This window comes from Verruconis gallopava, assembly GCF_000836295.1.
Source record: "Verruconis gallopava strain CBS 43764 unplaced genomic scaffold supercont1.6, whole genome shotgun sequence".
NCBI lineage: Eukaryota > Fungi > Ascomycota > Dothideomycetes > Venturiales > Sympoventuriaceae > Verruconis > Verruconis gallopava.
Window position 1 is genome coordinate 930,390 of NW_015622142.1, and position 22,758 is coordinate 953,147.

At 49.4% G+C, this 22,758-nt stretch overlaps 9 protein-coding genes and 1 non-coding gene across 10 annotated transcripts; 5 read left to right on the plus strand and 5 right to left on the minus strand.

Moving 5' to 3' along the window:
• The first annotated feature begins 108 nt into the window (after positions 1-108).
• On the plus strand, positions 109-2,116 carry PV09_02622 (uncharacterized protein). Its single transcript, XM_016355696.1, has 3 exons — positions 109-870; positions 929-1,004; positions 1,062-2,116. Exons 1-3 carry the CDS (start codon positions 560-562, stop codon positions 1,965-1,967), a joined length of 1,293 nt encoding a protein of 430 aa, XP_016216832.1. The 5' UTR covers positions 109-559; the 3' UTR covers positions 1,968-2,116.
• A 408-nt stretch (positions 2,117-2,524) lies between these two features.
• Positions 2,525-4,489, plus strand: PV09_02623 (uncharacterized protein). The gene is made up of 2 exons (XM_016355697.1): positions 2,525-3,851; positions 3,900-4,489. Exons 1-2 carry the CDS (start codon positions 2,818-2,820, stop codon positions 4,396-4,398), a joined length of 1,533 nt encoding a protein of 510 aa, XP_016216833.1. The 5' UTR covers positions 2,525-2,817; the 3' UTR covers positions 4,399-4,489.
• A 412-nt stretch (positions 4,490-4,901) lies between these two features.
• On the plus strand, positions 4,902-6,789 carry PV09_02624 (cell differentiation protein rcd1). Its single transcript, XM_016355698.1, has 3 exons — positions 4,902-5,450; positions 5,505-5,660; positions 5,709-6,789. Exons 1-3 carry the CDS (start codon positions 5,006-5,008, stop codon positions 6,269-6,271), a joined length of 1,164 nt encoding a protein of 387 aa, XP_016216834.1. The 5' UTR covers positions 4,902-5,005; the 3' UTR covers positions 6,272-6,789.
• An 841-nt stretch (positions 6,790-7,630) lies between these two features.
• Positions 7,631-8,710, plus strand: PV09_02625 (uncharacterized protein). The gene is made up of 3 exons (XM_016355699.1): positions 7,631-8,173; positions 8,232-8,319; positions 8,385-8,710. Exons 1-2 carry the CDS (start codon positions 7,964-7,966, stop codon positions 8,307-8,309), a joined length of 288 nt encoding a protein of 95 aa, XP_016216835.1. The 5' UTR covers positions 7,631-7,963; the 3' UTR covers positions 8,310-8,319; positions 8,385-8,710.
• On the minus strand, positions 8,586-9,676 carry PV09_02626 (uncharacterized protein). Its single transcript, XM_016355700.1, has 2 exons — positions 8,700-9,676; positions 8,586-8,650 (listed from the first exon to the last, which is right to left on the minus strand). Exon 1 carries the CDS (start codon positions 9,594-9,596, stop codon positions 8,724-8,726), a length of 873 nt encoding a protein of 290 aa, XP_016216836.1. The 5' UTR covers positions 9,597-9,676; the 3' UTR covers positions 8,586-8,650; positions 8,700-8,723.
• A 446-nt stretch (positions 9,677-10,122) lies between these two features.
• PV09_02627 (uncharacterized protein) lies at positions 10,123-11,582 on the minus strand (the record flags this gene model as incomplete). The annotated part of the gene is made up of 5 exons (XM_016355701.1): positions 10,123-10,205; positions 10,273-10,669; positions 10,735-10,819; positions 10,905-11,231; positions 11,290-11,582. The coding sequence occupies 5 exons, from the start codon at positions 11,580-11,582 to the stop codon at positions 10,123-10,125; spliced, it is 1,185 nt and encodes a 394-aa protein (XP_016216837.1).
• A 616-nt stretch (positions 11,583-12,198) lies between these two features.
• On the plus strand, positions 12,199-13,906 carry PV09_02628 (uncharacterized protein). The gene is made up of 2 exons (XM_016355702.1): positions 12,199-12,721; positions 12,786-13,906. Exons 1-2 carry the CDS (start codon positions 12,257-12,259, stop codon positions 13,326-13,328), a joined length of 1,008 nt encoding a protein of 335 aa, XP_016216838.1. The 5' UTR covers positions 12,199-12,256; the 3' UTR covers positions 13,329-13,906.
• On the minus strand, positions 13,628-15,323 carry PV09_02629 (uncharacterized protein). Its single transcript, XM_016355703.1, has 2 exons — positions 14,591-15,323; positions 13,628-14,533 (listed from the first exon to the last, which is right to left on the minus strand). Exons 1-2 carry the CDS (start codon positions 14,739-14,741, stop codon positions 13,878-13,880), a joined length of 807 nt encoding a protein of 268 aa, XP_016216839.1. The 5' UTR covers positions 14,742-15,323; the 3' UTR covers positions 13,628-13,877.
• Positions 15,324-16,130: 807 nt separating this feature from the next.
• Positions 16,131-16,204, minus strand: PV09_02630. The gene has a single exon. It is a non-coding gene; the product is annotated as a tRNA-Lys (tRNA).
• Positions 16,205-16,792: 588 nt separating this feature from the next.
• PV09_02631 (uncharacterized protein) lies at positions 16,793-21,696 on the minus strand. Its single transcript, XM_016355704.1, has 2 exons — positions 21,272-21,696; positions 16,793-21,020 (listed from the first exon to the last, which is right to left on the minus strand). The coding sequence occupies exons 1-2, from the start codon at positions 21,290-21,292 to the stop codon at positions 17,610-17,612; spliced, it is 3,432 nt and encodes a 1,143-aa protein (XP_016216840.1). The 5' UTR covers positions 21,293-21,696; the 3' UTR covers positions 16,793-17,609.
• Between the last annotated feature and the right edge of the window lie 1,062 nt (positions 21,697-22,758).

A 22,758-nucleotide genomic window follows, 5' to 3' on the forward strand; every position in this document is an offset into this window, starting at 1 on the left:
TATCTCTCCACGGGGCTGCACGTTTTGTAGTGCGGCTGCCGGTCTTAACGAGGCCGCCAATCCTTCGTATTTCAGGCCACTTTTCGTGAATGGAAATTGCAGAATTTTCTGTACTTTCTGCTTCGCTGTCCAAGGGTCAGCCGACGCGAGTCAGCAAGGATTGCTTCAGATCAGGAAAAATCCTCGGTGTCACAATCCTGCGACGCCATCAACCATGCTGATTCAACCCTGGCGTTGGGATCAGATGTTATTCAGACACGTTACGTTGATAAGGACGCTGGAGATGTACTTCTACAACAGATGTTCAAAAGCTACCTCTTTCAATTCGACCGTTACTTCGCCACGAGTATAGCCTGCCAGGCGCTAGAACTAAGCCGTGTCGGAATAGCCCGGTTACCCGATTTGGCCGAATAACCGCAACCCTACGATTACACGCACGCATCACGTCGTCAGCTGCTCCACGCTCTTAAGGGGCACGCAAAAGTTTAAATCATCATCACTACTCAATATTCCATACTCGCAATCGCTTGTCCTGATTTCGTACTTTGCGCTTTTCGAGATGACTTCTGAAGTCATCCGAAACTATGCTACAGCCGCACTCGAGCAGCTCCCGACCATGGACAAGTTGCGCGCGCTCATCAAAGATGCCCCGGCATGGAAGCTCGGCTTAGGGGCGGGCATTAGCTACCTGGCACTGGTGCGCCTGCTCAGGTACCGAAGAAGGGACAGAATCGCGAAGAAGTACCCCTACAAAACACGTGCCGATTTTTCCAAGATGACAGCGGATGATGCGCAGGCCATTCTGCGCAGTGTGTTTGAATGCGAATTCCCGTTCATTGGTGAAAAGTCCCTGCAGTTTGCACTCTTCAGGTGCGTATTCAGGGCTTTATTCGATCTGCGAAGGCCAATTGGTTGACGTGGTTTTCAGAACATATGGGATTCCGACGATCAGCAAGCTTTTGGTGAAGACTAAGCAGCTTTCCACCAAGGAACTGGCGCCTAGGGTCAGTACATGAAAGGATGAAAATAATCACTTTGCTCGTGACTAATGCCGTGTTCAGCGATTGACGGATACCGCCGTTTTGATTGCAGAGTTCCTTGGATCGCCCCCAAGTTCAGAGCGTGCCAACACGGCAATTGCGCGAATGAACTATCTGCACTCATTATACCAAGCATCTGGCCAGATATCCAATGAAGACATGCTTTATACTCTCTCACTTTTTGCTGTAGAGCCCGTGCGATGGGTCAATACGTTCGAGTGGCGTGAGCTGACCCCGCTAGAAGTATGCGCAACTGGCACCTTCTGGAAATCGGTTGGCGACGCAATGGGCATCTCTTACGAGGAATTGCCAAGCTACAAGCGAGGTTGGAAAGACGGCATCGAATGGTTTGAGGAGGTCAAAGTTTGGGCCCTAATGTACGAGCAGAAAGTCATGCTACCCACGAAGGACAACCACCAAACTGCAGTTGAAACCACTAAAATGCTCCTATATGACGTGCCAAAGCCTCTGCACGGAATCGGAGAGAATGTGGTCGCCGCACTTATGGACGATCGACTTCGGGAGGCTATGATGTATAAAATGCCTCCTTCGTGGCTGCAGAGCTGTATTCACAATGCCCTTCACATTCGCAAATATATCATCAGGTACCTGTTCCTTCCACGGCCGCAAGCGATGAAGATGCGGGTGACGTCCGAAAAGCCCAACAAGTATGGCAAATACAACGTCATGTACTACGAAGTCGAGCCCTGGTACTATCCAGATAACTTCACTAATCGCTGGCTGAGCCTCCAGACATGGGTGAAGTGGATGCGAGGCTTGCCAATTCCCGGTCCTCAATACAAGCCAGAGGGCTACGATGTCCCCAATGTTGGCCCCAAACATTTGGAGGGCAAAGGTACGGCCGAGATGGCACAAACGAAGGAAAGACTCATGGCTAGCGGGAGAGGAGGGTGCCCATTTGCTTGAAATTTTGTTCAAACGCATTTGAACCTGGAGCTTGGTAGAATAGACGCATGTTTTTTAACCAGCTATTCCAAGCTTCCTCAATACCCTACAACTGTAGAAGTATTTCATGATCATTTCAGAATCTCAGAGCTCGGTCTGCAAAAGATGATATTTTTCGTCTACCGATCTGTGCATAGTCTGTGTGCCAGCTTGTATCATCATTTGCTCGATTTTTTCTTACATGGCAGGAAGAGCATATGCTCTTCTTTCCATTTTTCCACAACCATATGGAACCTACACGTGTCCTGGACAAAGCATTGATAAAGACTGCCTTTCAGAAATCGGGCCAAACTGAACTCTGTTTTGGTAATCAACGAGGCCAAGGCTCACTTAAGTCCTCACAAGACTTCGAAGCAGCCAACCAAAGATCGGAAAAGTGACATGATCATTATCATACGCCCTTTCGGCAGGAATTCTGTTAGTAATACAGAGCCAAAAGCGGTTTAGTGGTCGTCATCGTGCCTCACAAAGTCTTTGCCGCCTTTCTATTGAGTAAAGTCGCCACTCCAACGACAATTATCCGGCATGCGCAGCTCGGATTTTATCTTCTGCCAATGCACGGGGTCGTCACATAACTTTCGCAGTCGTCATAATGAACATTGCAAAGCAATTTTCGCTGTTATCTCAACACGGAATCCGTGGACTCCGAAGGCGTTCAAAGACACTATAAGGTTCGGTGATATGGTAATTATGATGCGTCCTTCCAAATACATCGCTTCTCTCATGGCTGTTGTTATGATTTTTGTTCCTCGGCCATCTCGTTTATGCCCAGAACAACCGTCCCTGGACCAGGACATCTCACTTTTATCTAATGTCTACCAGTCCACCCCGGCCAACGAACAAACCTGCAATATGTGTTGAAGAGTCCATAGAGGCACGGCTAAATCGATTGGGCCGCCAACGACCATCGAAATTCAAATCAGCATGGTCGGAACTAGGATTTTGCTATTCTGTGGCCATGTCCCAGGCTTTGACAGAGTATTTCGTTTCCGGGTTCAACGTGGTTCTACCTACTATTGCCAAGGACCTCAACATTCCCCCTGCAACGCAGACATGGCCCGCAAACGCCTTTTCACTCGTCATAGCCTGCTTTCTACTCGTGTTCGGCCGAGTGGCTGACATGTATGGGGGCTATGTTGTGTACGTGGGAGGAGTGTCATGGTTGACCATATGGGCTCTGATCGCCGGATTCGCACAGAACGAAATTATGATCGATTTGGCGAGGGCAATTGGAGGCCTTGGTCCGGCTGCGTATCTTCCTTCAAGCTTGATGCTATTGGGAAGCATATACAGACCAGGCCCAAGAAAAAACATTATCTTCAGTGTCTATGGAGCTTGTGCGCCCTTAGGCTTTTTCGTAGGAATCTTCTTTGCCGGCGTGACAGCTCAATACACAACATGGCGATGGTACTTCTTCATTGGGGCCATCATATCCGCTGCTACGGCGGCCATATCATTTTGGGCTATCCCGTCTGACTGGAGTGTTCGAAAGAACATGGACGTCAAAATGGACTGGTGGGGTGCAGTTCTCATCTCTGCTGGTTTGATACTTATTGTGTTCGCCATAACGGATAGCGCAGATGCCCCGAAAGGTTGGTCGACGCCGTACATCTATGCGACAATGATCGCAGGTATCCTATGTCTCATAGTGGCTCTTTACGTCGAAGGCTGGGTTGCTGAACAACCGTTGCTACCATTCGATCTATTTTGCGTCAAGTATATGAAACCACTTTGCATAGCATTGATATTTCAGTATGGAGTCCTCGGAAATTACCTGCTTTATGCAACCTTCTACATGACAGACGTCATGGGCGGTACTCCCATGCAACTTGTTGTCTGGTATACGTAAGTTGGACTGGTCCACTTAAAATTACTTACTGACGACTATCCCAGACCACTCGCCGCTGGTGGCTGCATTATTGCCACAGTCGGAGGTTTCTTCCTCCATAAAATTCCTGGTACCGTACTAATACTTATCGCCGGTGCATCATACGTTGTTTCTGCTTTGCTTTTTGCGATAATACCTGTTGACGCAAACTATTGGGCTTATATATTCACTTCATGTCTTTGTTGTACGATCGGAATAGACATCACCTTCTCAGTCACGAATATCTTCATAACTACGTCCATGCCTCTGAAAAGACAGGGATTAGCAGGCGCACTGATCAATAGCCTATTGCAACTTGGAATTGCACTCTTTCTGGGTTTTGGGGCGCTTATATCAAAGGAGACAGAAGACCAAGGGGTGAGACAAAGCTACAAAAATGTGTTCTGGTTTGCAGCGGCTTGCGGAGGAGTAGCCCTGCTGATCATGGCAGCCTTTGTGAGATTACGAGAGGCGAAATCAGATTATACTGCCGACGAGTTAGCAACAATGGAAGATAGTCATTGACGATATTAGGCTGATAATAATAGTTGGTGGCATGTTGTGACCTTGTCTAACAATACAAGCCTTTATTGAATATGGGCTCTTTCAATATTCGCAAACATTCTTATTCTTGTTGCATTGAGAATGTATATTTGCTCATTTGATTACCTAGGTGAAACTCTGTCAATCGATTGGTATGGTAGCGAATCTAATCTTTCTGTCCTAAACTGTCACTCGATGTCACGCTTTCGTGACTTGTAAAAGATTATGATGAATTCGTAAAACGGGAAAATTACAGCAAAGTTTTTTTTCTTTGCACGCAGGTACGTCTTTCTAAATGATCTAGATCTCTTGTTCAGAACAAGAAGTTGACGATGCATCGATCGGCTGCGACGTCGCTGGATCATTGTCATCCGAGTTCCACGCTCCGTCCTATCTCTGTTCATGCACTAACCATTTCAAGTAAGCGATTTGAACTGTCTGTGCTCGTCTCAGCACAACCCTCGGAAACGTCTCTACTCCACAGACAACACCAGAAGAAAAGAACACATTCTCCAAAGTATCTCCTTTCGAACTACACCGACGCTACGAACCGAAAGCCCCATAAGCCGCTTGCGGCAAATCAGAAACGATGATGCAACACGCACTTGGCGGCCATGCCTTCTCCCACCAGCAAGATCCATTCATGACATACAACCCGCAGCCGCACCATCCTCAGCATGCAACTCACCCGCAACAACACGCCAGTATGCAGCAATATGGTCGCCTAGCTGCAGCTAGTAACGCATCGTCGGCCAACCCTTCTCTTTCCCTTGGTGGAGGCGTCGACAGATTGACAACCAACTCGTTGGCAGCAGCTACCGCGGGCATGGCCAACATGGGTGGAGATAGGACACTTGGTTCGGGAGTGGGTGCCGATGGACTTGCCGCTGAGTTTGGCGGCGAGGACCAAAGAAAGACGATGGAGTTCATCGTGCAGCTGCTAAACCCGCAGACACGAGAGACGGCGCTCTTGGAGCTTAGCAAGAAACGTGAAGCTGTACCTGAATTAGCATTGGTATTATGGCACTCTTTCGGTAATTATCTGTCTTCTTGGCAAAGTGTTTGAATACATTACCAACAGGAAACAGGTGTTATGACGTCGCTATTGCAGGAGATTATCTCTGTATATCCGCTGCTTAGCCCCTCGCAGCTTACAGCAGCTGCCTCGAATCGAGTCTGCAACGCCCTTGCTCTTCTGCAATGCGTAGCTTCTCACCAGGAGACGAGACAGCTTTTCTTAGCTGGTAGGTACTTCCTACGGAAAAGGTTGCAACCAAGCTTACCCAATCTAGCTCATATTCCGCTCTTTCTTTACCCATTTCTCAATACGACGTCAAAGTCGAGACCTTTCGAGTACTTACGCCTTACCTCTCTTGGCGTAATTGGGGCGCTCGTAAAAAATGACAGCAGCGAGGTTATCAACTTCCTCCTGACGACGGAGATCATCCCTCTCTGTCTGCGTATCATGGAGACGGGCTCTGAGCTGTCCAAAACGGTTGCCATCTTCATTGTTCAGAAGATTCTGCTTGATGATGTCGGCTTGGCATACATTTGCCAGACATATGAGCGCTTCTATGCCGTCGGCACGGTGCTCAGCAACATGGTTAATCAGCTCGTTGAGCAACAGACAGTGCGCCTGCTGAAACACGTGGTGCGCTGCTTCTTGCGGCTCAGTGACAATGCAAGAGCAAGAGAGGCGCTGAGGCAATGTCTCCCCGAGCCGCTTAGGGATGCAACGTTCTCTGCCGTACTTCGGGACGATGCTGCTACAAAGAGATGCCTGGCCCAGCTTCTTATCAACCTTAGCGATACCGTTGGCGACAACCACGGAGCACAGCTACAGCTGCACGGTTAAATTATTCGCCGTCGTATTATCCTTGCGCCTGACATAACCCAGCATATTAGCCAAAGACGATCTACCGAAGCTGACTCCAAATATTCTCAAAAGTATTTTCATTTGGAAGGTACATCAATTGCGTACGAATTATATATCTATATACCCCTGTTATTCTTATTCGTGATGGGCACGAGAGGAGAAAAATGGTTCAACTATTTTCGGCATAGGTTGGCGTCTTGAAAACCTGGTCTGGTTTATTTTGGCGACAGTAGCATGGAATGGCGCGGTGGGATTCGGAAAGATTGGATTGAGTTGAACTTGCTCTGATTTGCATCTCACCAAATGACATGTGTGTACGCGTGTGAATATGTGTGTGTGTGTGTGCGAGCGCGTGTGTGAGTATATAAGATGAAGTGTTTTGAGCAGATAACTTAAATCAGATGTCATATGATTATGATACAAACGTATGCAGAGGCATAATAGGCCTTCCGCACTCTGGCAATATGGAAATTTCCAAGTGTCGTGTTACTTTGCCCGAGAATCATTCTAATCAAAAAGACGTACTAGCTTTCAAATTAAACCGGTGCATCGCAACTTCATATCCTGTCAGACAGAAGTACTTTTGTAGTTCGTTCTCCTCACAAGTCTGAAGAAAGCCAATCTTGCGACGCGTGAGAACAATTCCGAAAATCGATTTGCTTAGCGCCCTTTCCAGAACATGGGGGCGAACGGAGACTTGAACAGTGTGGTGTGCCGTATGCGTTGCGTACAAGGGCCGCTCCGGCTGCATTCGGCCCGGATGTTGGATACAATGATCACGTTAAAGAAAGCTCGTCGAACCCGCACGAATATCTACGGTGGCGAATCTCGGCGAGCCAGCAAAAAACGGGCCTGGCATGGCCGTCGTGCCCACCCGATCAGGCGTTCTCAGCCAAGAAAAGGGCGGGTAACCATTCTGAACCGCAACCTGCGAAACACGTTTTGGCAGCAAAGCCCAGATCTGACTTCTCGTGGGTGGCATGGCTGTTCCGCTCAAGCTTCTTTAGCGGCAGGGTCGAGGAAAGTCAAGCTTTCGCATCGCATCCTCGGTTCCGGGACGGGAGCGTGGGCTTGGTGCTGCGCCCCAATCGATGATGAACTAATGGTTTTTCTATTTTCTGCAGCCCTACTGCAACCCCTCCGGATCTGACGACAGGCTTTGCGCGCACCAATGGAAAGCACTCAAGTACGCAGACACACTTTCGTGTATGTCCCCGACTGGTACAGTTTTGCAGCTCGGAGAACGGAACTTGCCCATTCGCGAGAGGCTGGTTACGCCCGCGTCTGACGCGTGTGCATTCGACCCCACCTCTTTCAACAAAAGCACCAGGTGGTGCAGACTTGGTCTTTCGTACTTGCGTCTTTCGTCTTTCTTGAAGTTGCTGACTTTTTAGGCCATGAAACAACCTTTTGTGACCGATAAAACCCGCACTCACTGATCTGCCTCATGTGATACGTCTGACCTAGCCTGCTCCAAAGAGCCCCATGCGCTCGCATCGATATTTGCTACAGCCCAGGCAGTTTTTGATCTTCGCTCTGTCCAAATTCTAACCACGCCTGAAATTTGAGACCTCATAGTCACCGCCGGAACCATCCGGATCTCTTCGTTCGTTTCGAGAGGCGACTCTAGAACTCTTCCTATCGTTCTCGAGGAATCTCAGGCTTGCAAAGATGCAATATTGGGCAGTTATCGTGCTGGTTATGGCGGGCGGGGGTGCTCTCGTCCTGATCGCATATGCCGTGCTGCGAAACTTCACCGATCCTGACAACCAAGAAACCTTCAGCTTCAGTGAAGAGCAGCTAAGATACATGAGGGAATTGCGTCAGCGGAACCTAGATAATCTTGTCGCTGAGATGACTGCGAAAGGATATGGCCGAACGGTACGCTGCCCTTGAACACAAACCTGCATCGCTGTACTCTTTACTAAATCGCTGACAGAGGCCTCTACCCATGGAGATATATCGCCAGGGTAGTCGTGGCGGAGATACGAGTGGCTCCTCCGAGCAGTGGGGATAAGAGGATGAATGTATGGTCAACTACATACGTTTCCTACCAGAGTCAGATATTGATGTTTTGCATTTGTCTTTGCAGCCATCAACACACACACACATACCAAAGAAAAAAAAGGGCGATGACGTCCGGATTGAACTTCGGATTCTGTCTTCGATTCTGTCTTCAATTGCCGATAGAAGCGGCCAGGCATATTTGTCACCAGGCGCATGGGGATGAACATAGAAGGTCCACGGCAGGGTCGCCGCATTTGAAGTAGAATGCTCTACTGTAAGGGTATAATGGAACCGGAGAAGGGTATCATTGTCAGATCACTAATGTACATATTCTGTAACGAATATCATGCCCTGTATTGGTGCGTCAGCGAGGATTCCAACCGTTGCTTGGGTCACTTACATAAGAATCACATCGCCGCTCTAGTTAAGACGACTTTTTCCTAGTCGCATCGTCCATCTTGTTCAAGTTTCGAACCAAACTCCATGCTGCCATAGCATTCACGCTGAGTACAACCGCAAGCATAGCGCCAATGCCAACGGGATCCCGCGGATGCACCCATCCCACATTACCATACAACGTGCTGATTGTGAAGAGACCAAAATTTCCCAAGCCGTGGTACAGTAGACTTTCCTTGATGATAGACCATATGCCTGTGCGCCTGCCATCAGAAGCTCGAGACTCCGCGAATTTGCATCCTGTCAGCGCTGCAGTGAGAAAGTGTCCGGAGGTGCCAGCTATGCCTCGCTCAATGATGGTCAAGGCAAGCCGAGCCTGTGTTTCTCCCGACGAGCCTTGGGAAATAAAAGCGAGATTTTCCGCGAGCGCGAAGCCAAGTCCGGCAGCCATAGCAATCAAAACGTAATTCCTCTTCGTCCTGGCCTTTTCCGGAAAGTATTTTTCCACGATGCGCAAAGCCGCATACTTCAAGATTTCTTCGACTAGCGGGGCTATTGTTGACATGAATACATTTCCTGCGAAGTTGGCTAAAGAAAAAGCTATTTCACGGCGTGCAGCTAGAGTTTCTCTGTCCAAAGTCTTGAGCGATTGCTCCGTTCGTCCCATCTCCTTCAGATATATATCAAATCGATCACCAAGCAATAATTTGGCAAAAGGCCAGCCAATAGCAAGCTGAACCGGGGCCGCGATTGTAGGTCCTAAAAATCCTGATAGGGCCCATGTCTTGAGTAGAAAAGAGGTTGGAACTTGGTCATCCTGCGCGTTCTGACGCGAATTGTACCAGAGCAGTCCCGCTGCTGGAGCAATGATTACAGGCGCAATAAGAAGCTGGGCCATCATGTCCAAAACTCATTTGATCTGAACAGTATATGGCCCTCAGGAATAAAGATGGCCAGCGTTTAAATATTGGCATCTCACCCGCAGGCCAGGGAATACTTTGGTAAAATCTCCGAGTCATTTCTATCCCCCCCTGGTCTCGTATTCCCGCCAATACGCGTATCCACGCATTAGCGCTTGAACCTGCCTTGGCTCGACTCCTTCCCTCCGGATCCGGAGAACACAAGTCCAGAGATTGAAATATGCTAATATAGTGAAATCATTCAGAACTACATACACGAGATGCACTGATCCACGGTTAAATCTGATGAACTCAGTCTCATCAAGGTCAAAGTGTGAAGCGGCTTGTGATTGAGAAAGTCAATGCCCAATTCTCGTTAAGTTTGCACTCTCTTATCATCGCTGCTATGTCATTTACTTCCACCACAAAATACAACCTGCTTGTATTGCATTGATTTCAAATTTATATGGCTGCGTTATTCTCATGACCGCATACCATTCGATGCAAGATACCAGCATAGCTCAGGGTCTACGGGTTCGGAGGCGGTAAATCTGGGTACATAAACTTGACTGCAGCTATGTCTTCTTGTGAAGGCCAATCTGGCCGGGGACCTGAACGAATGTCAGATCTTTTACCACATGGAACCCAACGTTCCACAAAGCGAGAAACTGGACATACCAGGAATTTCTTGTCTCACGCCATTTACTAATCTCCAAAATATCCATTCAGGTCTTGTCGGGTATAGCATTATAGAATCCCAATCAAATGCACCATACGGCACCCCCTGACGTACGTTGCCTAGAGAATTTGTGCCATCAGCTCTGACCCACGATGGGACATGAGTTTTGCCTGCCCAAATCCTGCAGAGAGCGAATCTTGGGTCACGGTTGAGTTCACCATAAGTTAGTATATCATTCACGGTTATCCGCTGTCCCTGCTTCAGAGACCCTTGAGGCCAGACAAGGATATTATTGTTTACATAGTTGACTGCAGCTTGATAACCCGGAATTGCGGTGAATTCAATATCAAGGCCAGCTGCTCTCCAATCCTGTCGGCTCTGCTCGTGGTATAGCCCCTAAGTAAATGTTAGCTGAAGCAGTAATTCAATTCTGTTACGATTAGGCCATTTTGCGGCATCACAAAGCGGCAGTTCTTCTCAAGTATCGAAAAGCTCCCGAGTGCAAGCCTTGTCAGGACTTTGGCTATTGAAATACCAATGTGTGTCCTATGGAGTATTAATATGATATTGAGAAAAAGAGTGTGATTCAGCAGCACCTAGCTCATGAATAGTTATAGCTTGAAGTGTATACGCTTGTCCAACGACGCGAGCTGGAAGAGGCAGCTTGATCCAATGAAGCGGATATCCGCTATTTGGGTAGAGCCTAGTCCCAACCGTTGCTTTCCCCCGATAAGCATTTTGGTCTACCATAACGTGAACATCACGCCGCGGGTCGGTGCAATAGTTTTGCTTGATGTAGAATCCGACTCCGCTGTTGCATCCTAATGCTGCGTGCCATCTGTTCACGCACTGGGCAATGTAGGGGCCCAATTGTTTGGCATCTTCTGCTGTAACATAGCACAACTGGATCCAAATCTTGCCCCTGTTATCAACGAATGTATTGCTGGCATCCCATTTACTATAATAAACATCAGTACAACAAAACGAAATGCATTTCTCTAACGCAAAATTCTTACTGTGTTTGATGGTTTGCTGTGAAACCACGTTTTCCCCAAGGCAAGATTTCCTTCCCTTCTCTCATGGTCCAGCGGACTCTGCTCTTCGTTTCAGACTGCTCAATAGTGTAGTTGTGGAGAGAGTAGACGTAGTTTCGACGAGCAAGGACGAGGGAGGATTGTGACCAGTGCTCATTGGCGTCCCATTGATTCAAAACACGTCCAAGGAGCTTTTGAGGGGAGTCCGAAGTATTTTCCGGCGCCACAATCCCGCAGTAGCAAGCATGAATAAGCAGGAAAATGACCGCAAACATTGTGCCTACGAAGCTGATGCTGTATGATCTGTCTATTGTTGGCCTTCAGTTACAAGGCGATGAGCTTTGGGAATTCATGCAACGTGTTCAATGCTTTCCTATGCGTACTTTGCAAGAGCGACTGAGCAACAGTAGTGCCCCGTTCTCCTTGAATAGACAGTCGCGATCTTCGTCGACCTCCCATAAAATTAAGACACACCCATTGATGCTGAATTTTTAGTTGACATAGCTTGAGATAGAAATATGTACCATGCTTCATTGAAGCAATCAAGATCTGTTTTCCGGCTAATAAGACGACCATATCGCATTTCTAGTCTCCGTGTTGCTGAGCGGACGGAGAAAGAAGAGCAGTGCGATTGACGAGTTTCATGCTTTGGCGATTACTTTAATTAGCCACTTCTCCGTAGCTGCAGGAGCTGACACCACTCTCATTAGTCTAGAATGCTCATGTTCAATACAGTTCAAGTGCAGAATGAACAATGAGGGTCTTGAACTCAACTCTGACCCAACGCCAGCATACACCAAATTGTCGACAAGGCTGAGTCCAAATTAAGACTAGCGGTTCGAACATTCAACTTCCGCATCCTCATACCCTGTTCTACATTCCCTAGCTCCGACTTAACGCACCAACGATCTCGAAATAGTGGCACTTTTTCAAACGTTGGAGTAGAATCATGGCGGCGGTCACGACGGCGGCGGCGACAGCGGCGACAGTCACTCGATTTCACCCTCCCAAGACCACTCTTTTTCCGACGTACATCAAGCGTCAAAAAACGACTGCATATCCCGAACATCCACCTCGAGGCAGCTCAGCCGTGGCCGCGCAGCAGGTCCGAACCCTCGCGTGGTCGCCTTTGGGTACCCAGATAGCGACGGGGCTAGCATCAAAATCAATTCGTGTATGGGATCCGGAGAAACCCCGCGTTCACATTCACGAGTTTGTTTGGAGGGGAGAGCGGGCGGAGAAGGTCCTGTTTCACCCTAGAGGCGAACCGGAGATTGTCAGTGTTGGCGAGGATGGGATGATTAGGTTTTGGGATGTGAGGGCCAAGGGGACAAGTGGTGAGATTAAGGCGGGAGGGCTGTGCTTCACACTCGCTTGGAGTCCTGACGGCAAAGAGCTTGTGGTTGGAAAAAAGGTTTTGCAACTCTCGCATCCTGTCTTCTTCTACGTACAACGACTAACGTAACTGATTTGTGCAGAACGATGACATAGTCCGCGTGGACTGCGAGTCACGGACGATAATCTCAACGATTCGACTGAAAGACCAAACCAACCAGACGTGTTTCAATTGGGCTGGCGACTCTCTTCTCACTACCACCACAGACGGATTTTTCAAAATCCTCGACTACCCCTCCCTTGATGAATTGGCTCGTTTCCCCGCCCACAACAGCTCCTGTAATTGCGTTGCATACCATCCAGCCGGTGCATATGTTGCTACGGGCGCCTCTGATGGCCTCATATCGTTGTACAGAACAGATGGCTGGTTACCAGCCAAGACGTTTGACGCACAGGCCGGGCCGGTGAAGACTGTCAGCTTTAGTTGTGATGGCACGTACATAGCTGGTGGCAGTGACGAAGGCACAGGATTTGAGATTGGAAACGTGGAGACAGGAGAGAGTGTGTATAAGGTCGAAGCCAAGGGTCCCACGCCGGTTGTAATGTGGAGTCCAAGAGACTATGCGATCGCATATGCGCCTTCGGATTGGGGTATCAGGGTTGTGGGAGCTCCCACACCGAGCTGAGTGGTCGCATTTCCAAGATATTAAGTTAGGTGAAGCAACAAGAGCTCAGGCCCCAAAATGCGTCGTACTATTACGGCGACGGTACGGAGAACACGAATCACGAAGTCACGCATGAATCGTCAAGCATACAGTGGTAGGCTTGTGGATGCGATGGCGCTCACCAAACCTTCGCAGTTCGAATTGGACCTCCGAGGAAGTCGAGAAAGCATCATGCGTTTAAGAAGATGCAGCGATTCGCGTCAAAAACAGAGCCAAAACCAGCGATTGCTAATGGACTCGAATGAAGTCATGAGGGTACTCAATTGGCAAGAACTGATAACGTAATCATTCGATAGCCTTCGTGCGTCGATTGTCCACTGCTTTCGACGATTTTGATCTCAGCCAGAACTGCTTCTGATCCAATAGCGCTATGACTACGAATTAAGTGACCATTGCAGAAGCCGTTGATTTTATCTGCATCTTGGCCACTCGCTCTTTTGATATCGGCGAAGCAACACTTTATTTGTGGAGTCTTTTGGCTACTAGAGTACATGATCAGAAGCCTAAGCATTAAATCAAAATTACTCCAAAGATAGCGGCAAGCAAAGCAACGCCCGAGCCAGCTCGTAATGCCTGTGCCTCACCCGTGTTTGATAAGTTTGTTGTAGCGGCCGTGCCCGACGCACTTGAGCTAGTCGTGCTTGCTGAGGATCCACTGCTTCCAGAGCTTCCAGAGGATGTGGCCGTAGCAGCGGCTTCGCTAGACGCTAGTGTACTACTTGCAGTGTACAGTGCAGGCGGAAAGCTTGTGCTCGCTGGCCCACTTACATTTGCGACGAGCATGTAGTTCGCCGCCAGTGATGTAACAAGGCCTGTGTCGTTCAAAAAGCCTTTGAGGTCAAAGCCTCGCCTCGAACTTGCATTGACGGTGCTAGGGATGCTGAAATCGCGCGTCTGTTCGTACAGAAGGAAGCTGTAGCGGTGTGGATAATCGCCTTGCGGTGGTGATGGCGGTTGATACGGCACACCGTCGTTGGACGGAGGCAGTGTAAGATATGTAGAGTTTGTGCCGTCCGTCACGCCTGTGATATCAGGCACGAGCCAGTGTAGCAGCGTAGTGCGAGACGTGCTGTTCGCAGGGACGTCGCTGTCCATCATTATGAGAACGGCTTTGCCGGTGGCAGAGAAGTGGTCAGAAGATGATATATTGGGCGGAGAGAGGACATCTAATGGCAATGTTCAGCAGTCTGTGAAGCAAATAACGACCTGGGAAAGTCCCTTGCCTGCTCGCGGAAGCTGCTGTCCATTGGACACAGAGATATCGCCATAAGTAACACCAAGTTTGTTCGTGATAGTGACGGTGAAGCCCGGAAAGGTCTGAGCGGAAGCTACTGCAAGGCTTGCCAGCAGATGATAACACGGAAAGGCCTTCATTACTCGATTATTTACGGTCCGGCCCTGCGGAGGTCCGCAGATTAATGTAGCCGTAAGCTTGATTGGGAACTTTCGCAAAATGCTGACGACGATGTGGTTGAAACAGATTATGAGAAAGGCGGGAATGGGTGATGGGGACGGTCGCAAAAAGATCAAGCGAACCAACTCGGCCACCCGAGATATAGCATTGACTGGACATGCCCAGACATGGAGATCCAACCATCTTTGCTATCTCTGACATGAGCGGTTTCCTGGATGACGCGGTGGAGGAACATCATAAAGCTCGGCGCGCTGATCTTGCTTGGCTCTGGCGTTCGCGGAACGGAAGCAGCACTATGAAAAGCATCAGTCAAAGCGTCATTCCTTTCGTTCTCTACACGCAGAAGTGAATCGCATCCGTCCACGGTAGAATCATCCATTCTCAACTCATAGGTGAGAATATCTTTCCGGCGTTCAACTGAATGGCGAGTTAGGTAGAGCCGGTTGTATGTCTTCATTAAGCTTCGCTTGCATATATCTTCGTCATGCACCCGCCTTAGCTAGGCTTGTTCGAGGTGTTTCAGCTGCACATCCCATGGACGACTTTATTCATGTGAACATTTAGAACTCTTGAACACGTATCTCAACCCGGAAGCTGCTGTTTTCAAGATCTGTGTCAGCGAGGCATAATATGAAGTCCCTGATCTTGAACAATTCGTGCTGAACTAGTTCAAGATGAGGCCATGTCGAGAGGAAAAGCGACGAGCTTCAAGGTTCAGGTCGCCCTGACCAACGCTCATGCTCCCTTGTTTCTTACTTATATAGAGGGTTACGCGTGGGTCTAAGCATCAGGAGAATTTGTAGTATGTTCGCTATCGACCATCTTAGCTGAAGAGCCTGAACTGCTCAGATCACTCGAACGAGCTCCAATTTCAGGCACAATAGAACAGCCACTCCTTTCCAGATGACCTGTTTGAAATGTAGGGAACTTGGTTTGCTTCTGGTGTACCGGGTCACATTTGAATTGCCCTGGTAAAAAAGCCCCAGATTGAGGTTTGAAATTGCAGTACAAGGCAAATCCGTTACGCTTCAATGTAAAGGCGATTTGAAATGCCCTCAATTTCATTCCCTTTGAATTGTTTAACTTTGCTAAAATGGTTCTTCTCCATAGCAATCCAATCTGCTTGAGTCTTTACTCATGCAGTCATCCTTACCCAAGAGAGATCAAAGCCAACAAAGCCCATTTTCTTTGTTCGGTTATACGTCGAAAAAAAAAAAAAGACGAGTTCCCCCGTGGTAATTAAAGTAAAATAAGAAAAGGAGTTGGAAAATTCAAGAGAGAGAGGGATCGAGAAACTAATGAGGAGGAGAAAAAAAATTTCATTCGATAACAGAATCGAAAAAAGGAGACGCCCGAAGTGAGGCTTGAACTCACAACCTTGGGATTAAAAGTCCCACGCGCTGACCAATTGTGCCATCCGGGCATGTTGCATTAAATGGTCTTTTTGAAATTGTATATATAGCCATTGTTTTAGTTTCTTTAACAGAAAAACCAATGCTTAGACCTGATTTTGTTCTTAGTAGTGCAGTATCAATTATTGCATCCCGCCAATGGCTCTAGCTCTAGGAATCATCGAAGAAATATAAGACGCGCAATCAACAACGTAGAATGAACGACGGGATAACTGATTTTTTTGCCTTATTATAAAATACTGGGGCTTGAGTTGACATCTTTCGGATGGATACTGTTTCTTTCGCACTTCCTGGTAGGGGCGAAGCACAAACTGACAGTCTGCCCCGCAAGATTAGATGGTAGAGCATCAAGGCCACAATTTCAGTCCATTTCGTACGATCTTCTGAGCCGCGCCTCCAGTCACGAAGGACAAAAGTGGGCCAGTGTCATGCAAACAGTGTTGCAAAGTCCCCCCCCCCACTCCACCAAATTTCAGATTGCATTTACCCTGAAGTGTCCATCCGCCCAATCAAGTCTGTGTTCTAGACCCTTGAGAAGATAAACAAGGTATTGGTAACGACTCTTACGAGGAGAAAGCCAAGAGATGACATGTGAATATTGTTTTTTCCATTTTCTCATGACGTTTCACAGCAGCACCATCTCGACCAGACGATACAAAGAGCCCAGTTCCTTCTCCATTGGCCGATCGTCGTATACATCTTATGCCATTGCCATCCACACACGGGAAAAATTGTATTTGTAGAAACTGCAAAATGAAACTTATTGACTTCCTGTTGCCTCGCTGTGCTGTGATACTTGCTAATTGTACAAAGAAGTTTCTTTATGCTTTTCGGCCGGAAGCCTGACGTTCGATTATGCAAAAGTGCTGCGATCTCTTGTGCTTTGCTCAATCTATGGTCGAAGAAACTGACCCACCAGAAAGCAATCCAGCCCGTTCCGTGGATATGCTGTGGAATCATCCAGATGAAAGGATGAAATTAAAGAGAAAAACACGTACCAAACCTGCCATGTCCTGTATGTATGTGCGCATGTGCGCATTCTGGACGAAGTACCGGTATAGTGTACTCCAATTTTATCATAGAAACATACTGAAAGCACACAATTGGCGATGTCGCACTTGTCCCCATTCGATGATCCTTTTTCCGCCATGCCGCTGAATGTTTGTGAAAGAAGAGAAATGAAATGGAAAACGTTCCGTGATCGCTTAATGCCCTCCATGATGCTGAGGAAAACTGCGACACATACCATGCAAAAAAGAAAAAAGCTAGAAGTACAATTGGAAGTCTTTGATATGCTCGTAGGAGTCACGATGCATCTAGGTCATTAGGGTCTTTAATTGCATATCCGTCATAAGCGGAGGTTCACCACCTAGGCGTCGGCAACTTCTTCATATGCGTCGTATGCATTTTTGAGTTTTACATTACTGTCATCATCTTAAGTTGCTTGTTGACATTGTCGACAGTTGGAGAGCCCTCTAAAGAATGAGTTCGGGTGGGTTGCAGGCCACGGCTCCTGCGCGAAGACGGAGACTCGACTATTGGAGATGGGTCCCGGAATACGTGGGCCAATTGAGGTACGCGAGGCTCCGTGTCTTCGTCCCAGTCCGAGTCCGAGCCAATGTCGAAACGCTCGGCCTCTCTAATTTGGTCTTTGACCCTGCGTACAAGGCCGCTAACATAAGGTACGATGTGACGCAAGGTTCGCGTGTCGAACTGAACGCGTCGATTAGGAGGCACTGGTTGCAGCGACATAGCAGACCGCTCGTTACTCTTCTTCTTCTTCAGAGCCTCAATGACTGAGCGAGCCATGGCCTCAGAATCTTTTCGTGGGCGCAGCGCGGTCTCGGCTGTGGCAGGTGTGGTGGGCTTGGACTGATCAGCCTGGGTGGTAGGGCTCGTAAAGACATCGTTCTCATCGGGAAGCACCGTCTTACGTTTCGTCTTCGCAGTCGGTGGTGTTCGAATGACGGTATCGTGTCGCTCATTAGCGTTCGTGTTGGAGCCATTCTTTTTGGAAGCACGGACAGGAGGATCATCAAAGCCGGACATGTCGAAGCTAGGTGAAGACGGGGGAGATTGATGTCCCACATTAATGTCTGCCTCTTGATCTGCAAGTTCAATCATCGAATCCACGAGCTCGTACAGATCGTCTTTTGAATTTTGAACCAGACCCAATGAAGCAGCACGAGGTTTCAAGAGCTTTAATTGCTCAATCATGATGCCGAACTCGCGAACTAGACTGATGTTGTTCATTACGCTGATCTGATGGTCCTTAATCTTTTGGGGGATCGCAATGGGTTGCATACTGTCTGTCCTCTTTTCTCCAGAACCATTTGTGGACGCATTGAGCGAAACTTTGTCGCCAAAGTCGAAGTCTTCGTCCCAATCCTCAGTCACACCTTTGCTACCAACGCCCCACGTACCAAACTTGTTCGTAATTACAGCCTGTCGCTTGCCTGTTAAGTCTGGAACGACGGGAACGCTTTGACTTCGTATATGAAGACCACCGGGCGTCCTTCGTTTATTGGGACGACTACCACGTCCGTCGGCATCCTTTTTACCATGAACGGTGCTCGGGCGAGGTGGAGTGCCACTTCCGGGGGCTTTTTCCACAGAAGTTTCTGAGTACGCGAATAGCGTTCCCTTCAGACCGTTCCGAGGATTGTTGTCAGGGAAATTCGTAGTCGATTCATTGGTAAGGACAGACTTTGACCCTACTGAGGGCTGTGTCTGTAACTGACTGGGCCGGCGAGAAGGAATTGGGGTAGTGAAATCGTCCTGAATCTCCCAGTCATCTATCTCAGAATGGCTTACTGAATCTTGCTCGTCAAAAGCAGACCATCTGCTCTCCTCATCTTCATCCATCACGTGGTCATCGTACTCGAGCGTGCCCAAGCTTAGTGGCTTTGCAAAGCCGGGGGGCGATGAGGACATATGAGGAGTACGTTGGAGCTGTGAGTAAGTAGAGTTCTTCGAAGCAAGCGGGGAGCCATTATCCGCCTTGTCGGACCGAATAGTCCTCCTGTCAGGGCTACCCATGTTGGCTTCCTCCTCTATCGTGTCTGAGACGTCCATATTCATGTCATCCCTGTAACGTATAGCATGAGGGAGCATATCCTTCAGTGGGGACTTGTGGGACTTGGGCGGCGATTCGTCCATAATCGTCTCAAACCTTGATTCGCTATCTCTTCTACTCCTTGACGATCGGTTCGTCCGTGGGCGTCCGTTTGTCATCATGGAATAGTGACTGTGTTTGGAAGCCTCAACCTCACTGACATCAGCATCAGATTCTCCAAAAGACGATCCAGTATCGGAGTGCGTTGCGCTGCGATATGATAGTCGGGAGTTTATTGAGTTAATGCCTGCAGAAACTTCGTGGGCAGCCTCGTCCTTCCAAGATTGATTCGGGGGGGACATTTTAGGCGAATCATGCTCACTATCCGACAACATAGCCGATGTGTGAGATGTTAACGGAGAATTGGCCAAACTCGGGTCTGTGCGACTAGTTGTGTTTGCTTGACATGAGTTGGGAGAGCCTTGAAAATGATTCGTTTCCGCTGAGAATTCAGTGTCTGTGCCCAAGGTTGGGGGTTTGCTGTCAGTCGTGGTTGGGGCTGAAACTACACGTCTCCCGGTGATGCGCTTCGTAAGCTTGTTGCTTAGCCCTCTGATACTCTCGCGTCGAGAGGGTTTGCGAGATAGGAGCGACGAAATAGATTGTCGTGGCTCGTTTTGCGCATCTTGTGCATCGCCATCAGTGGGAGGAGGGCCCGGCTCAATGGCGGCCGATTGCCGATTGGAGGTGAGTGCGGACTCCAAGCCGAATGCTGACTGAGGCCGACTGGCGTAGAAGACGCTGTCATCGTCGTACTCTGGAAAATCGTCGACGTCGAGAGTGGAAGTAATGACGGCTTTAGCAGTGACCAAAGATGGATAGCAGCCTTCCTCAGGCACTACCCGCTTGATTCCGCGGGAAGGAGCATCTGAGCCTTTGCTGACCGAGCCCTTCTTATTGATCTTAACAGTAAAAAAGGATTTCCATTTGGTCTCCGTTGGTGGGGCTTTGATTGTCGGAGGTAGCAGGTCGGGAGTCACCGGATTTGATTCCCTCTCGTGAGCGAGACTCCAATTCTGCAAATTGGCTGATCTCTGGTGACTCGTTGCAGGCCTCCTCAAAGTGGGCACTCGGCCGGACGAGGAGTTGATCATCCGTTGTGAAGTTGTTCTCTTCACCAGTTTGTTCGGCGGCAGCGCAACTGGTGCGGAGCCAATCATAGGAATTGTCGAGCCCGCGGTTGAAATTGTAGCTGAAGCATTGGAAGACGGTGATAGCGCAATAGAGTCAGGCCAGGGCGACGAAGACCTGCTATTGTCTGAGAAGGACAACCGCTTGATCCACGAATTCCTCGACTGTGACCTAACCGTTGCAGGGCGTGGCCGAGGCTGCGGTGTCTGACCACGAGCCTCGCTGCCAGACGTCGAGCACCTCTCTCTTTCGTGATCGCTCCGTCGCTGCCGTGCGGCGTCCGACCCATCACCAGCGAGACGTTGAACCTTGTTTGACGGTGTGCGGCCATCGTAGCCGAGTGTGGCGGAAGGTGACGACCTGGCGTGTTGCTCGTCTGTCACCGAAGGGGTATTCGTGGTGCTGAGAGGGGTGGCAGGTGTGAACGAGGAGCGGAGCCGTGTAGGCATCGTCGTAGCCGGGTCGTCTTTCGAGAGCAGCTTCTTATTGTGGGACGCTGTCGTGTCCGGACGCGGCTGCTCTGGTCGAGCGAATCCCAACCCTACGACGCTGGCCGACGTTATGCTAGCTGCGGCACAAAGCTGTGGGCACAATTCAGCGGTCAGCACTCTTGCTCGTCTGTAGGAACTCCAAAACTACAGCCCTCATGTGTTTGCGCGTCATTGGTGACGGTGATGATGCTGGCAATCGACGAAGCAGGTACAGTAGGGCTGGCCTCTCAGCGACAAGCTAATTATGGAGCCCGCTGCGTGCATTGCGCGCTGCATCAATCACTCGCAGGAGCAGAGGCTAGGGACAGTGAGATTCGTGAGAGACAGAGGAACACACTTACCGACGGAGTCCAATTGTACATTATGGGACCCAAAGGCCTCTAGCAAGGAACGGGAAGAAGGGGAGAGGACGCGGGCGAAGTCCAAAGATGGGGTGTTTCTCATGGCATGCTGATGAAATGTTGCATTGGCGGAGCTTGAGCGACGAGCGAGTGTGGGCTTGCGTCGGCCAGTACGAGCTAAGTGAAGACGAGGATTAGAGTTACGTGCGGCAACGTATGGGGCCAGAGTTTCCACCTAAACGGGCAGCGGGCAGAGTCAGGAAGAGGAGTAGAGTTTCTGGACGAGACAGACGGCTCGCGATGATGCTAAAAGGGCAGATCAGACGTGCGTTGTGGGAGTGTGCGCGTAGGCTCGGATAACGGGTGTCGACGAAGTGATGCTATGCTTAGGTTGACAGCTTAATGCAGGAAATAAAGAGCATCACTAGCCAAAAGTGTGCAAGAGGATAGTGCGGATTAACTTCAAGGAAAGGATGTTGTCGATTGCTGCTCACTTGGCCCGCGTTGCATGCGACATACGTTTGTTTTGGTGTGCGGTGCCCTTCACCGGATCGAGGCGCTTTACTCATTCCAACTACGTACAGAATCCATGTTCCCGTCAAGCGACCAGAACTGTGTGTTCATCCTTGGATGGCCCGTCGGCCTCTCTCTGCTCTGGGCTATTTCAGGCAAAGCGAAAGTACACAAGCCCTGTTACACGCACACGGCGCCTCGAGCAACACCACAAGCCAGCGGGCACGACAAGAGCAACGCAGCAGACCAACACGTCGAATCCCCCTAGCTAAGATTGGCCCGCAGCGCCCTTGGACTAGTGGCACCGTGGGAGCCGACTGCTCGCATGCTGCACGATTACGGTGAATGTCGCGAGCCCAGCTTTGCTCGACAGAAACAGGCGAACACGAGAAACCTGCTTTCCGGCTCATCTTTTGACAAGTGACAAGGCGCTCAGCTTTGGAAAATGTGCACGTACTAGCGTACCAAAGGCCAGGGCCAAGGCGAATCCATCAGCAGAACGGATGCAGAAGTCAGGCATGTTCAGCGACGCCACAAGCCGACGTACAGCTCTCCGGGCACCGCTGGGCAGTCTGAGCGTGTGTGCACCAGTCGTTGGCAGTCGTCGTGTCCGAGGTCGAAAAGCATTTGATTGAAACAAGGACCAGCTGGTAGAAGCCCTGGGATGCCATGACAATCGACGTGAGGAGACGGTACAGAATCCGCTCACGGAGCTGGCCGCACATCGAAAGCACGAACGCATATGCACCTACAACCACACACAGCCCAGCCCACAGGAGCTGAGCGGCGGCATCTCTTTGCGAGGGCTAACTGCTGCTGTAAAGCGGATCGTAGACTTGGAAAGTGGGAAAGCTTGATGTGGGCATCGTTCCACAAGGAGGGCAATCCGTCAAACCAGCCCAAAAATCCAGATGATCGGCTGCGTTGATTCATGCAAGTGCCGGGATCAAGGGTTGCCCGCTGCGAGATTGACG

Excerpts from the sequence above, each read along its gene's own strand:
- PV09_02622 (XM_016355696.1), top strand. The coding sequence starts at position 560 with ATGACTTCTGAAGTCATCCGAAACTATGCTACAGCCGCACTCGAGCAG. Across the intron at positions 871-928 it reads CTGCAGTTTGCACTCTTCAG|AACATATGGGATTCCGACGA; the intron begins GTGCGTATTCAG and ends CGTGGTTTTCAG. Across the intron at positions 1,005-1,061 it reads CCAAGGAACTGGCGCCTAGG|CGATTGACGGATACCGCCGT; the intron begins GTCAGTACATGA and ends TGCCGTGTTCAG.
- PV09_02623 (XM_016355697.1), top strand. The coding sequence starts at position 2,818 with ATGTCTACCAGTCCACCCCGGCCAACGAACAAACCTGCAATATGTGTT. Across the intron at positions 3,852-3,899 it reads CAACTTGTTGTCTGGTATAC|ACCACTCGCCGCTGGTGGCT; the intron begins GTAAGTTGGACT and ends CGACTATCCCAG.
- PV09_02624 (XM_016355698.1), top strand. The coding sequence starts at position 5,006 with ATGATGCAACACGCACTTGGCGGCCATGCCTTCTCCCACCAGCAAGAT. Across the intron at positions 5,451-5,504 it reads GGTATTATGGCACTCTTTCG|GTGTTATGACGTCGCTATTG; the intron begins GTAATTATCTGT and ends AACAGGAAACAG. Across the intron at positions 5,661-5,708 it reads GAGACAGCTTTTCTTAGCTG|CTCATATTCCGCTCTTTCTT; the intron begins GTAGGTACTTCC and ends TACCCAATCTAG.
- PV09_02625 (XM_016355699.1), top strand. The coding sequence starts at position 7,964 with ATGCAATATTGGGCAGTTATCGTGCTGGTTATGGCGGGCGGGGGTGCT. Across the intron at positions 8,174-8,231 it reads CGAAAGGATATGGCCGAACG|AGGCCTCTACCCATGGAGAT; the intron begins GTACGCTGCCCT and ends AATCGCTGACAG.
- PV09_02626 (XM_016355700.1), bottom strand. The coding sequence starts at position 9,596 with ATGATGGCCCAGCTTCTTATTGCGCCTGTAATCATTGCTCCAGCAGCG.
- PV09_02628 (XM_016355702.1), top strand. The coding sequence starts at position 12,257 with ATGGCGGCGGTCACGACGGCGGCGGCGACAGCGGCGACAGTCACTCGA. Across the intron at positions 12,722-12,785 it reads AGCTTGTGGTTGGAAAAAAG|AACGATGACATAGTCCGCGT; the intron begins GTTTTGCAACTC and ends TGATTTGTGCAG.
- PV09_02629 (XM_016355703.1), bottom strand. The coding sequence starts at position 14,741 with ATGAAGGCCTTTCCGTGTTATCATCTGCTGGCAAGCCTTGCAGTAGCT. Across the intron at positions 14,534-14,590 it reads ACAGCAGCTTCCGCGAGCAG|ATGTCCTCTCTCCGCCCAAT; the intron begins GCAAGGGACTTT and ends CATTGCCATTAG.
- PV09_02631 (XM_016355704.1), bottom strand. The coding sequence starts at position 21,292 with ATGTACAATTGGACTCCGTCG. Across the intron at positions 21,021-21,271 it reads TGTACAATTGGACTCCGTCG|CTTTGTGCCGCAGCTAGCAT; the intron begins GTAAGTGTGTTC and ends TTGTGCCCACAG.